The 15060-nt window shown below is 36.0% G+C and overlaps 1 protein-coding gene across 1 annotated transcript in view; it reads right to left on the reverse strand.

Annotated features, from left to right (window-relative positions):
* LOC132733615 (glycerophosphocholine phosphodiesterase GPCPD1-like) overlaps positions 1-15060 on the reverse strand; it is a gene marked incomplete at both ends in the record, with an annotated part of 110611 nt that overhangs the window by 55023 nt on the left and 40528 nt on the right. Inside the window, 2 exon segments of the mRNA XM_060720281.1 lie at positions 1023-1115; positions 11436-11490. Coding sequence (XP_060576264.1) covers positions 1023-1115; positions 11436-11490 — 148 coding nt within the window.

Consider the following 15060-nt stretch of genomic DNA (forward strand, 5'->3'; position numbering starts at 1 on the left):
CAAGGTTTTTCAATATTTGGACAATGTGATCTAGTTTTTGATCCCAGGTGATCCATATTCGAACTTTACCTAGAAACCATCAAAACAAACTTTCAGACCAATTTCCAGGATATTTGGATCAAAACAGTAGCCACTAGAGTATTAACAAGATTTTTCTATTTTTAGCTTCTGTGACCTAGTTTTTCATCCGAGATGACCCATGCTCGAACTCATTCTAGCAATTAACTAGACAAGCATCCTGACAAAGTTAGATGATGATTGAGGCAAAAATGTGACCCCTAGAGTGTTAAGGAACAAATGTGGATGGACAACGGACATTCAAAGACCCCAAAATCTCACCTAGAGCTAGCTTAGGAAGTTTTTACTATGTACATAAAAGGGAAACCTATGAACCCATGTTATGATCAATTTTGACCCCAGGGCTATATTTTGAACAATCTTGGTAGAGTTTTTACTATATACTGCATAAGTGGATATAATTTATGCGTCACAAAAACAATGCTTCATACCAAATTTCATATTTTCACGTACACACACTTTTCCCTATATTTTGACATTTATATGTACTGTTTTAAGGATACTGTGATGCATCAAAGTAATGAACTAACCTAATTTTTGTCATGCCCAGGTACAACGTTACTAAGGTAACTGTATAACGATTGAAGTGTTATATAATTCATGTTTTTTTATCAATAACTCTCACGACAATAACTGCAGTGCACAAATTTTTGGACAACCCTCATGTATGTTGTGTAGTCATATAAACTGTTTATGTATTGTAATTATGTTGTGTTCATCAGCTGAGGCCCAGATGGAAGATCGGGAAACTGAATGTGTAAGCCTTTTTACATAAAGGCATTACTTACCTACTTAATAACGACCTTAACCACTCCGCCATGTTACCCCTTTTAGACTCATATGTATAGTTGGTTATAAATGCAGTTTATTTTCCCTTTTATGATTTTAATATGATTGAAAATGTAACCAAACCAAAAACACACACACACACACCTCCTACTTACCTTTCTGTAAGTTATGAGAATTTTGAAATCATGATAAATCACAGGTACTTCATCTTTTGTCAGATGTACATCAAATTCTACAAAATCTGCTCCCTGTAAAAAATGTAATAACACAACTGTGATATTTTTTTCCCTTTTTCAGATTGTTATACAATTTAAGACATTTTTTTCTTGCATCTCAGACAGGATTATCTACCGTTTACACCGGTGCTAGAAAACTCTGTCTTACACCCCCCATGTAAGACAAGTCACGTGCTTTGAATGACGTCATTGACGCGTACCTTTTATGAATGAATCGTGTTCTTATGATGACGTCACTTTACCGTTATGAATGAAGTTGTATGTTCATATGCTTCTATAAGAAACAAGAAGCGCCGCAATGCGACGAAAACCAGGTTTTCAACGACCAAGTTTTGATGTGACAGCAATCAATAGGTCAAAGTGAACTGAAGTTATTGAGTAGAAGCTGAAAATTCTATTGTAGGCAAATGACCTTGACCTTGCTCCCAGATATCTAAGTGGCAATCCAAAGCTGCCACACAGCAAGTTTGGTGTCAAAAGGTCAAAGCAAACTCAAGTTATTACATGAAAACTTAATATATTCACCTTGATCACAGACACCTGGGTAGCAATCCAAAGCTACCTCTTGATATAACCTACCCATTCATTAAGTTTGGTGTCAATAGGTCAAAGCAAACTCAAGTTATTGAGCTGAAACTGAATTTCTATTTAAGTATCAGTGACCTTGACCTTGACCACTGACATCTGGGTAGCAATCCCAAGCTGCCTCTTGATATAACCTACCCATATACCAAGTTTGGTGTCAATAGGCCAAAGCAAACTCAAGTTATTGAGCTGAAACTGAATTTCTATTTTTAGTAACAGTGACCTTGACCTTGATCCCAGACACATGTGTAGCAATTCCAAGCTGCCTCTTGATATAAGCTACCTACACACCAAATTAAGCACAAATAGGCCAAAGCAAACTCAAGTTATTGAGCAGAAACTGAATTTCTATTTTTAATAATAGTGACCTTGACCTTGATCACAGACACATGGATAGCAATCCCAAGCTGCCTCTTGATATAAGCTATACATACACCAAGTTTGGTGTCAATAGGCCAAAGCAATCTCAAGTTATTGAGTGGAAACTGAATTTCTATTTTTAGTAACAGTGACCTTGACCTTGATAACAGACACCTGGGTAGCAATCCCAAGCTGCCTCTTGATATAAGCTACCTACACACAAATTTTGGTGTCAATAGGCCAAAGCACACTCAAGTTATTGAGCAGAAACTGAATTTCTATTTTTAGTAACAGTGACCTTGACCACAGACACCTGGGTAGCAATCCCAAGCTGCCTCTTGATATAAGCTATCCATACACCAAGTTTGGTGTCAATAGGCCAAAGCAAACTCAAGTTATTGAGAGGAAACTGAATTTCAAGTTTTAACAACAGTGACCTTAACCTTGATCACAGACACCTGGGGCTCCCAAGCTGCCTCTTGATATAAGCTATCCATACCCATTGGTGTCAATAGGCCTAAGCAAACAAATGTTATTGAGCGGAAACTGAATTTCTATTTTTAGCAACAGTGACCTTGACCTTAATCACAGCAACCTTGGTAGCGATTCCAGGCTGCGTCTTGATATTAGCTACCCACACACCAAGTTTGGTGTCAATAGGCCTGAGCAAATTTAAGTTAGTGAGCGGAAACTGAATTTCTTTTTTAGCAACAGTGACCTTTACCTTGATTACAGACACCTGGGTAGCAAGTCCAAGTTGCCTATTGATATAAGCTACCCACACGCCAAGTTTGGTGTCAATAGGTCAAAACAAACTCAAGTTATTGAGCGGAAACTGAATTTCTATTTTTAGTAACAGTGACCTTGACCTTGATCACAGACACCTGGATAGCAATCCCAAGCTGCCTCTTGATATAAGCTACCTACACACCAAGTTTGGTGTCAATAGGCCAAAGCAAACTCAAGCTATTGAGCGGAAACCAAAAGTTGACGCCCGCCTGCCCGCCCGCCGACTTCGGCATTACAATAACCCGGTTTTCGTTGAAAACCTGGTTAAAAAGTGCGTAATGAGAATATCAGTTTTTATAATTTCTGTTCCGAAAATAATTGACATGCAAGAAAAAACAAGATTGCATTTGAGAAAAATGCTATGCCACCGCATTAATACAACACTAAATAGTAGAGTAGGAACAGATTTGTTTTGTTTCTATACAATTGAAGATTGTCATAATGCATAGATCCCTGACCTATCTAATTCTTAATATCAGATTAGTGGTTAAATCTATTGTTAATCCAATAAAAGATCAGAGTAGGAATATATCAATGCACTTGAGTCTGGTGAATTTGGTGGTGAAGGTCATATTTCACACAGCCTAAATTTCATGACTACATCAAAGGACAACACAGTAAGACACTTTGTCAAAATCTAGGTGAGCTGATATCAAAGTTCACTTTACATCCTAATCTGTGTACATGGTTCAAATTTCATAGCTGTACATCAAAGGACAAGAAAGTAGGTCACATCATCAAAATCTAGGTCACCTGATATCAAAGTTCAATTTTACAACTTAAAATGTGCACATGGTCAAAATTCCATTGCTGTACATCAAAGGACAAGAAAGTAGGTCACTTTCCCCTTGGGCAAGGCAAAATTTTGACCCAAGGGTTTAATTCAATCTTGATACAGGTCCACCAAACAACATTTCAAGTCAAATATCTAAGCTGTAGCTTTCTCCCATTCAGAAAACATTTGTTTTATTTTCTGTTTTTACTATGTGTACATAATGAGAATCACTGCCCCCGGGCAGGGCCAATTTTGACACCAAGGGAAAAATTTGAACAACTTTGGAAGAGTACCTATAGATGATATCATTTAACAAATATTAAAACTCTAAGTCTTGTACCTTCAGACAATAAGATTTTTTACTATATGTATATATTGAAAATCAATGACCCCCGGGGCGGGGGCAATTTTGACCCCAGGGCTATAATTTGAACAATCTTGCTAGAGGTTCACTACACAATGTTTCATGCAAAATATGTAACCTCTAGCATTTGTCTCAATTGCTAGAATTTTATTTTTAAAGTTTTTACTATATGTTCTTACTATATACATATAAGGAAAACCAATGACCCCCGGGGCGGGCCGATTTTCACCCCAGGGCTATAATTTGAACAATCTGGGTAGAGGTCTACCAGACAATGCCTTATGCAAAATATCTAAGCTCTAGGCCTTTTGGGTCTTTACAAGAAGGTATTTTAAGTTTTTACTATATGTACATATAGTGAAAATCAATGACCCCCAGGGCGGGGCCAATTTTGACCCCAGGGCTATCATTTGAACAATCTTGTTAAGGGTCTACCAGACAATGCCTTATGCAAAATATCTAAGCTCTTAGCCTTTTGGGTCTTTACATGAAGGTATTTTAAGTTTTTACTATATGTACATATAGTGAAAATCAATGACCCCCGGGGCTGGGCCGATTTTGACCCCAGGGCTATAATTTGAACAATCTTGGTAGAGGTCTACCAGACAATGCTTTATGCAAAATATCTAAGCTCTAGACCTTTTGGGTCTTTACAAGAAGATTTTTTTAATTTATTCTTATAATTCCTTTTGGTTGCCATGGCAACCAGATTTCTGCATGTAATGAAATTCTTTGAACAACTTTAGAAGCCCTTCACCTAAGGATCAATCCTGCCAAGTTTGGTTTAAATTGGACTAGTGGTTTTTCACAAGAAGATTTTTGAAGTTCACTATATAATCTATATAACACACACACACACAAACAAACACACACACAGGTGAATCGCTATATGCCACCGCATCGCAGATGCTGCGGTGGCATAAAAACAAACACCGGCTGTTGGTACAGACGGGAATATCCAGCTCTCGGGTAACTGTTTAGCAAAAACTTGGCAGAGCCTCGTTACCGCTGTAAACAGTTACCCTTGAGCTAGATATTCCAGTCTGTACCGGCAGCCGGTGTAAGATTCTTATAATACTGTATACTATATTGTTTTAAAAATGCTCTTTTAACAGTGCTTATTCACTTAATAATATGTTAAGATTAATTTGACTTAATAGTCATGTCAGTTTTGACATAAGTCACCTTTGTTCTAGAATGAATCATCCATAACAAAACAAGCAAATTCGTTGAATTTATATCCCCCGCCGAGTACTGGTTATTATTAACACAACAACTGAAGACATAAGGCTTTATTTATATATTAATCATGGCATAAACAGTAATATTCTTTGAACTTGAAAAATATTCAGGGCAATAACAGAGCCATAACTTTGTGTTAAATAGTAAAATCTGGAAATGCCAATGAGATATATGCATACTACATAACTAATCAAGGGCCATAAATCTTAGTTATAAGTATCTGACTGGAACAAGGCGACTATATGCACATTTCCTCTTAGTATCCCATAAAGTTTCATTGAATTCCAGCCAGTAGTAGCAGAGAAGTAGCGAGGAAACAAATATTTTTCTATTTGGATACTGCATAACTAATCAAGGGCCATAACTCTAAGTTAAAGTGTCTGACCGGAACAAGCCGACGATATGGGCATCTCCTCTTGGTATTGAAGGTTCCCATAAAGTTTCGTTGAATTCCAGCCAGTAGTTGCAGAGAAGTAGTGCGGAAACTATTTTTACTCCATATGCATACTACATAACTAATCAAGGGCTATAACTCTGAGTTAAAGGGTCGGACCGGAACAAGTCGACGATATGCGCATCTCCTCTTGATATTGATGATTCCCATAAAGTTTTGTTGAATTCCAGCCAGTAGTTGCAGAGAACTACTCCGGAAATGATTTTTACTCCATATGCATATTGCATAACTAATCAAGGGCCATAACTCTGAGTTAAAGTGTCTGACCCGAACAAGCCGACGATATGCGCATCTCCTCTTGGTATTGAAGGTTCCCATAAAGTTTCATTGAATTTCAGCCAGTAGTTGCAGAGAAGTAGCGCGGAAACGATTTTTACTCCATATGCATACTGCATAACTAATCAAGGGCCATATCTCTGAGTTAAAGTGTCTGACCGGAACAAGCCGACGATATGCGCATCTCCTCTTGGTATTGATGATTCCCATAAAGTTTCCTTGAATTCCAGCCAGTAGTTGCAGAGAAGTAGTGCGGAAACGATTTTTACTCTATATGCATACTACATAACTAATCAAGGGCCATAACTCTGAGTTAAAGTGTCTGACCGGAAATAGCCGATGATATGCGCATCTCCTCTTGATATTGATGATTCCCATAAAGTTTCGTTGAATTCCAGCAAGTAGTTGCAGAGAACTACTCCGGAAATGATTTTTACTCTATATGCATACTACATAACTAATCAAGGGCCATAACTCTGAGTTAAAGGGTCGGACTGGAACAAGCCGACGATATGCGCATCTCCTCTTGATATTGATGATTCCCATAAAGTTTTGTTGAATTCCAGCCAGTAGTTGCAGAGAACTACTCCGGAAATGATTTTTACTCTATATGCATACTACATAACTAATCAAGGGCCATAACTCTGAGTTAAAGTGTCTGACCCGAACAAGCCGACGATATGCGCATCTCCTCTTGGTATTGAAGGTTCCCATAAAGTTTCATTGAATTTCAGCCAGTAGTTGCAGAGAAGTAGCGCGGAAACGATTTTTACTCCATATGCATACTACATAACTAATCAAGGGCCATATCTCTGAGTTAAAGTGTCTGACCGGAACAAGCCGACGATATGCGCATCTCCTCTTGGTATTGATGATTCCCATAAAGTTTCCTTGAATTCCAGCCAGTAGTTGCAGAGAAGTAGTGCGGAAACGATTTTTACTCTATATGCATACTACATAACTAATCAAGGGCCATAACTCTGAGTTAAAGTCTCTGACCGGAAATAGCCGATGATATGCGCATCTCCTCTTGATATTGATGATTCCCATAAAGTTTCGTTGAATTCCAGCAAGTAGTTGCAGAGAACTACTCCGGAAACGATTTTTACTCTATATGCATACTACATAACTAATCAAGGGCCATAACTCTGAGTTAAAGGGTCGGACTGGAACAAGCCGACGATATGCGCATCTCCTCTTGATATTGATGATTCCCATAAAGTTTTGTTGAATTCAAGCCAGTAGTTGCAGAGAACTACTCCGGAAACGAAATTCGGACGGACGGATGGACGGCCGGACGGACAACGCCAAAACTATATCCCCCTCCAGATTCCATCCGCGGGGGATAATAACAAAGTTATGACAATTTTAGCAAATTTCTATAATTTGACATGACAGTCGAGGTAAAAAAGATCAGTGTCATGAAATTTTCAACATACAGTCGACTCCGGTAATAACTAACTCAATGGGACATTAAAATATCGTTCGTTATATCTGAAGTTTGCTAAAAGCGAAGTAGCAACAACTTGCTGACTTGTTTGGATGGGGAAATTTGGCGTGAAAAAGTCATACTTTTCACTGGTTACCTGTGTAACCGGTATGTTACTGCAGCGGTTATTTAATGGTTATTTAATCGGGGCATTTTATTGAACAATATATTATGTACATGGTACATGTATTTATTCATGTAGTACTTGTCTATAAAGTATTCTTTTGCTTTTTGTTTATTATTGTTTGGTTAATATTACAAACAAATTGTTATTTGGTAATTATCGGGTATTACGGCAATCAACTGAGGGTGCAAAATAAATTTTTTCCGTAACATTAGTAGGAAATTATGTTTTGACAACATTGTATTAAAATCTTTATTCCCTGAAACCATAACTAACCTGTGCAATCATTCGATTGCATAATTATCGGACAGCGTTATTCATGTACTGATCCTAATCAAGTGCATCCCGATATTTCAATTATAACTGTTTGTTATAACCGAGGAAATTTACATTATTTGGGACTTGAAAAAATCGTCTGTTATAGCTGAAAATTCGTTATAAGCGAGTACGTATTAAGCGATGTGATTTAATATAAAATGAAGAGGGAATCGGCCAGGGATGTCAGATTTGGTTCGCTATTAACGATAATTCATTATAAGTGAGTTTGTTATAAGTGGAGTCGACTGTACCAGTTTGTAATAAGGGTTGTTTTGTATAAATTAAATCCATATTTTAATAAATGTATGAAGACAATACATTAACAAGAAATGTCGAACAACATATATGCCCTCACCCCCTTTCTAGCCCTTGACTCACATTATTGGTTATTTTTTATAGAAACTTGCCATAAATGGGCACATGGAAGTGTTCAGTTATTAAAAAAAGAAAAATAATGAAGACTTTGTGATAGTTTTCAAGTTAATGAGAGGAAACCACTCTGACATTTAAGGCCCCAGTGACCTCAACCTTTGAACTAGTGACCCAAAATCAAAAGAAGTCATCTAATAGTTATGACCAATCAATATAAGAAATATGAAGACTTTGTGATGCATAGTTTTCAAGATAATAAGAGAAACCATTCTGACACTTAAGGCCCCTGTGACCTTGACCTTTTAACTAGTGACCCTAAATCAATAGGGGTCATCTAATAGTTATGACCAATCAATAAAAGAAATATGAAGAATTTGTGATAAATAGCTTTCAAGATAATGAGCGGAAACCATACTTATATTTAAGGACCCTGTGACCTTCAACTTTGACCTAGTGACCCCAAAATCAATAGGGATAACTTACTACTTATGACCAATCAGTATGTGAAATATGAATAATAGCGGAAACCATTCTGACATTTAAGGCCCCTGTGACCTTGACCTTTGACCTAGTGACCCCAAAATCAATACGGGTCATCTACTGATTATGACCAATCAGTATGTAAAATATGAAGACTTTGTGATGATAAGCTTTCAAGGTAATAAGTTGAAATCATACTACCATTCAAGGACCCTGTTTCCTTGACCTTTGACCCGGTGACCCAAAAAATCAATAGGGATTATCTACTAGTTATGACCAATCAATATGTGAAATATGAAGACTTTTTGATAAATAGTTTACAAGATAATGAGAGGAAACCACTCTGACATTTAAGGCCCTAGTGACCTAAACCTTTGAACTAGTGACCCAAAATCTAGAAAATGAGAGGAAACCATTCTGACACTTAAGGCCCCTGTGACCGTGACCTTTTAACTAATGACACTAAATCAATAGTGGTCATCTAATAGTTATGACCAATCAATAAAAGAAATATGAAGAATTTGTGATAAATAGCTTTCAAGATAATGAGCAGAAACCATACTTACATTCAAGGACCTGTGACCTTCAACTTTGACCTAGTGACCCCAAAATAAATAGGGATCACTTACTACTTATGACCAATCAGTATGTGAAATATGAAGACTTTGTGATAAATACTTTTCAAGATAATAAGCCAAAACAAATCTGACATTTAAGGCCCCTGTGACCTTGACCTTTGACCTTATGACCCAAAATCAATACGGGTCATCTACTGATTATGACCAATCAGTATGTAAAATATTAAGACTTTGTGAAGCTTTCAAGGTAATGAGTTGAAATCATACTACCATTCAAGGACCCTGTTACCTTGACCTTTGACCCAAAAATCAATAAGGATTATCTACTAGTTATGACCAATCAATATGTGAAATATGAAGACTTTGTGATCAATAATAACCAAGATAATGAGCAGAAACCATTCTGACATTTAAGGCACATGTGACCTTGACCTTTGACCTAGTGATCCCAAAATCAATAGGGGGTCATCTCCTAGTTATGATCAAGCACTGTGTGAAATATGAAGACTTAGTGATGAGCACTTTTCAAGATTTTCAGCGGAACCATTCTAATATATAAGGCCCTGTGATCTTGACCTTTGACCTAGTGACCCCAAAATCAATAGTGGTCATCTAATAGTAAGTATGCCCAATCTATATACAGGGTATAGAATTAATAAAGCGGACACGACAAATTGTCTAGTATTGATTGTATGTAAATTTAAAGACTCAAAAAGGGGCTTATCTTACTTGTGATGCCTCATATATCTTTTAAGTTTCAAGCAAATACCTTCTCTAGTTTCAGAAATATTCAAGTACATGTTAAAATTTTAGAACATTTTCTAAGTCAATTTTGACCTTCAAGTGTGACCTTGACCTTAAGCTGGCACAACGGTAACATGGGTTCTGCACATAACCTTGTTGAGGTGAACATTTGAGTAAAGTTTGAAGAAAACTTTCCTAAGTAATCAATTTGTGCTAATGACTGCTTCATTTCCTGAAATAACATTTGAATGTTAACACGACCAAATGATATTTTAATCTTTAAAAATATATGAGTGTAACATTAGTAGCTCATAAAAATCATTGTTAAGAAAGAACTTTAAGTAGATATAGTTTGTTCTAAATTTAAACAACATGCAATTCATAAAGGTTAAGGCTTGAAAATATCGAAAAATGTACATGTATTATAAATTCGACCATTGAAGGAAATATCGCGGCACAGGTGTTCTGCTTACATTTAATATATGAGTCATAGATATGTTTATTTTGTTTTATATATGTATACATATTGTATATATGTTTATGAATTAATAAATATTTAAGAGTGACAAGATTTTGTTTTTACTTACTCCAATTGTGAAGATAAATTTCTTAAGCATATAAATATACAGTTCTCTAATCAAACATGTACTGATGTACAAGCCTGTATTTCAGTCCTGTATGCGTATCAATTACATGAGAATGAATGCTTTTTATTCTATCTGTACCCCTCTTTTATCTCGAAATTACAACTCTGTATACCCTGTATACAACTCAAAAATACAATTCTGTATATCCCCTGATATATTGAAAGTACGATTCCTCATATCCTTTGTAAATGTAGAAAATACGATTACGTATATCTTCTGTATATGTAGAAAGTAGAAAATACCATTCCGTATATCATATGTATATGTAGAAAATACGATTCCGTATATCCTGTGTATATGTAGAATAAGGAATTCCGTATATGTCTGATCCATATACAGACTTCCCATATACCCGGAGTTCCCTATACAGACTCGTATACTTGGTCTGTATATTTGACAAATACTTCCTGTACACGACGTATATGTCAAAAATACGGGACCGTATATTCCCTTATATCAGTATATTTTTCTCAGTGTAAGTAATTCAATATGTAAATTCTTCAGTAGCAAGTCTTGTTGAGTTAAAAAAGTTATGATCATGGTTAAAGTTTGCAGACAGCAAAGTCAATGCCGACTGTAATAATACCTCTACCTCTATTTTTTTTTTTTTTTAAAGTTGTGATAAAAATGTCTAATGTAAAATTTTCTGAACGGCAATGGTAACAGGAACGACAGCCTGACTGTAGCAAAAGCTGAAAAAATTTCTTCAAAAAAAGTCAAGCTTATCATACTTACGTGATTGGCTGCTTCTTGTAATGACTTAATGGTGTTTTCCACTACAATGGCCAACCTTTAAAATAATAAATATTTACAGTACTCTGTATTCTTCTCAAATATGTAACTGAACAAGTTTTATAACATGGTAATAAATAATAATAATACAAACATTAACAAGAGCCAACTTCAAGAGGTGCCAAGAGTTTTCCTATTTTCAAAGGCAGACACATGAGAGGAAGAACATTCTTTTTTAAGAAATGAAGTAAATTTGGCAGCTTGTACTTAATGATTCAACATGTTGATGGTGTCATAAAAAACTTTCACCAATATGTATTAAATCTGTAAATAAGCAATCACAATTTAAGCAAAACTTGAGCTAAAGGTGATTAAACCCCCCCCCCCCCCCCCCAAAAAAAAAAACAGCTTTGATTTTTTAAAAATAAATAGGGTCTGAAGAAAAATTTGAACTCAACCTTAAAAGTACCAACTGTGTACAAGAAATATTTCAATTAATTGCAACCTTCATATAAACTTGCTATAAATCAAGTTTGATTTCTAGTATCTCATTCCTAACTCTAGTTATTGTCCGGGAACCATTTTTATACTTTTAGAAAAGTTGTCCTTGACCCCAGGGAATCTAAGTGCAATAACAACAAGTGTTTCCACATAAAGTTGCTAAATACCAAGTTTGATAACAATATCTCATTCATAACTCTAGTTATTGTCAGGAAACCATTTTTCTAGTAATGGTGACCTTGTCCCCAGGGGGTCCAAATGCAATACCAACTGGGGTCTTCACAAAAGCTTGCTTTACACCAAGTTCAATAACAATACCTCATTCCTAGCTTTTAGTTATTGTCCAGAAACCATTTTCCTATTTTTAGTAATGGTGACCTTGACCTTGACCCCAACGGGGTCCATATGCAATACCAACCTGGGTCTTAATAAAAGCTTGCTAAACACCAAGTTTAATTACAATATCTCATTCCTAACTCTAGTAATTGTCCAGAAACCATTTTTCCATTTTTAGGAACGGTGACATTGACCTTGACCCCTGGAGATCCAAAACCAATACTAGCCAAGTCTTCATATAAGCTTGCTATACACCAAGTTTGAATACAAATTCGCATTCCTTACTCTAGTTATTATCCGGAAACCAATTTTTCTATTTATAGTAATGGTGACCTTGACCCCAGGGGGTCCAATTTCATTACCAACCGGGTCTGTACATAAGCTTGCTATGCATCAAGTTTAACTAAAGCTATTACTAAATGTGATCAATACCCCCGCAAGAATGCTTTGGAAATGAGGAAGTTACAAGTAACAGAATACCTTGTAAAAGAATTGAAATAGAGTTATGGTTGTAGGCAATTTAAGATAGTTGTGGTTTTTGTTCATTGCATTTCCTTTCACTGTGGTTGACCATTGATGAAGTTTTATTGAATAACTATGTAATAAGTCCAGATAGAGTTACGGTTCTTGAGCACTGCACTTCCTCTCATATGCACAGGACAAGAAAAAGTAACAAAGGGCAATTACTATGTAATTAGTCCAAATAGAATTATGCTTTTTATGCATTGCGCTTCATCTCACTGCGCATGACCATTTTATGAAGTTGCATTGAATTCCAACCATTATAGAGTTTTCAAGTAATGCACTGGACAAAACAAGGGAGACCATAGGGCCCTGGATCACTCACAGGAGAAATAGGTCAAAATGTTAAAGAAGAGCCCATTTTCACCCCAAAAGCACAATTTGAAAATAAAAGATAGCTTCATATGAACAACTTCTGTACAGTCACCAAGGAAATTGTAAAATTATTTCAAAATTGAACCAGTTGTTTAGATGTTGTTGTTTTCTAATTTTAGCTCTGGCAGCCATTTTATTTAATAGTTCATCCAGTCACTGTGAGAGGTGAGCTAATAAAAAGATGATGGAAAAAGAGAAGGAAAACAATAATTTTACCTGGCTGGGAATTGAACTCCCCTGGGGTGGAGCCAATTTTGACCCAAGGGGTTTTATTTCAACAAACATGGTAGACATATACTAGAACATGCTTCATGCCAAATTTCTAAGCTCTTTTGGATTTTCACAAGTAGATTTTAAGTTTTTACTATATACATGTACATAAAAGGAAAATCAATGACCCCTGGGGTGGGGTCAATTTTGACCCTAGGGGTTTTGTTTGAACAAACTTGGTAGACATCCACTAGTAGATGTTTCATGCCAAATATCTAAGCTCTAACTCTTTCAATTTTTTACAAGAAGATTTTTTAAGATTTTTTATAAAATAATCTTTTGGTTGCCATGGCAACCAATGTTCTTTATGGAATCTAATTCTTTGAACAACTTTGGTAGAGCTTCATCCAAGGTATATCCCTGCAAAGTTTCAACAAATTTGACCAAGAGGTGTAGGTGGAGAAGTTGTTTAAAGAAATTATTGACGCAAGCACGGACGCACACTGGAGAAGGAAAAAGCAATGGAAAAGTAACAAAGGGCAATAACTCTTTATATTTATTATTTCTTTTAATAGAGTTATGGTTCTTGTGCACTGCACTTTCTCTTATTAAGCTTGACCATTGTATGAACATGTTTTGAAGTTGTATTGAATTCCAACCATTAGTCATCAAGTTATGCTCAGGACAAGGAAAATGCAATGGACAGCTGGACCGACCGACTGACCACCAGGTGACTCCTATATACCCCCTAACTTCGTTTTGGGGTTATAATTACAATATCTCATTCTTAACTCTAGTTATAGTCTGGAAACCATGATCTGGACGGACTGCCGGATTGACAGACCAACAGATGGACACGCTGACTCCTATATACCCCCTTAAACTTTGTTTGTGGGGGTATAATTAAATTATTTAACCTTGACCATTGTATTTGTCATATTAAAATTAGTTAAAGTGTTGGTTGTGTGATTAGTGTTGTTTTGTTCAAGCAATGGCAAAATCCAGAAATAAATAATAACAAGAGCCACCACCGGGCGGGGGCAACGCTCGACTTTTTACTTTTTCTAAAAGCAAACAAAGAAATGTTTGAACAAATCTTAACGTTTCCTTTTTATAAATTTTATCGGTCTGTCTTGTCACATTAGTTTTGTCTATATATTTTGTATATATAAATATACTCATTTATTTATATATATTTTTATTATATATATAAATATATACACAATTATATATACACGGTTATAAATTAATGGTTATATACACACACGGTTATATATATACACAGTCTACTCCACTTACTCCACTTATAACGAGATCGGTTTTAACGAGGTACCGCTTACAACGTACATTCTACTGTGTCCCGGCCTTTTTCCTTCTATTTTCCTTTCATTTTTTATCGTTTATAACGAGATCGGTTTTAGCGAGATATCGGTTACAACGTACATAATTTCGCCGTCCCATGCGTATTTTTCAGAATTTTAACGAGGTCACTTCATTTGCACTTCGTCTGCATCAGTTTGTCACCTTGAGAAAAACAATGATGACCAATAATAAAGGTCAATTAAGGAAGAAATTATTGACGCGGGACGAGATAATGGGTCGAGCAATTAGCGATCAAATGTGTCAGCCTTGTTTTGTCAGCGCTCCGGGCTAAATTGTCCTTAAGGTGACGAAATGTCATAAC

This window comes from Ruditapes philippinarum, unplaced genomic scaffold (genome assembly GCF_026571515.1).
Source record: "Ruditapes philippinarum isolate M1 unplaced genomic scaffold, ASM2657151v2 ctg1350_1_1_1_1, whole genome shotgun sequence".
NCBI classification, from domain to species: Eukaryota; Metazoa; Mollusca; class Bivalvia; order Venerida; family Veneridae; genus Ruditapes; species Ruditapes philippinarum.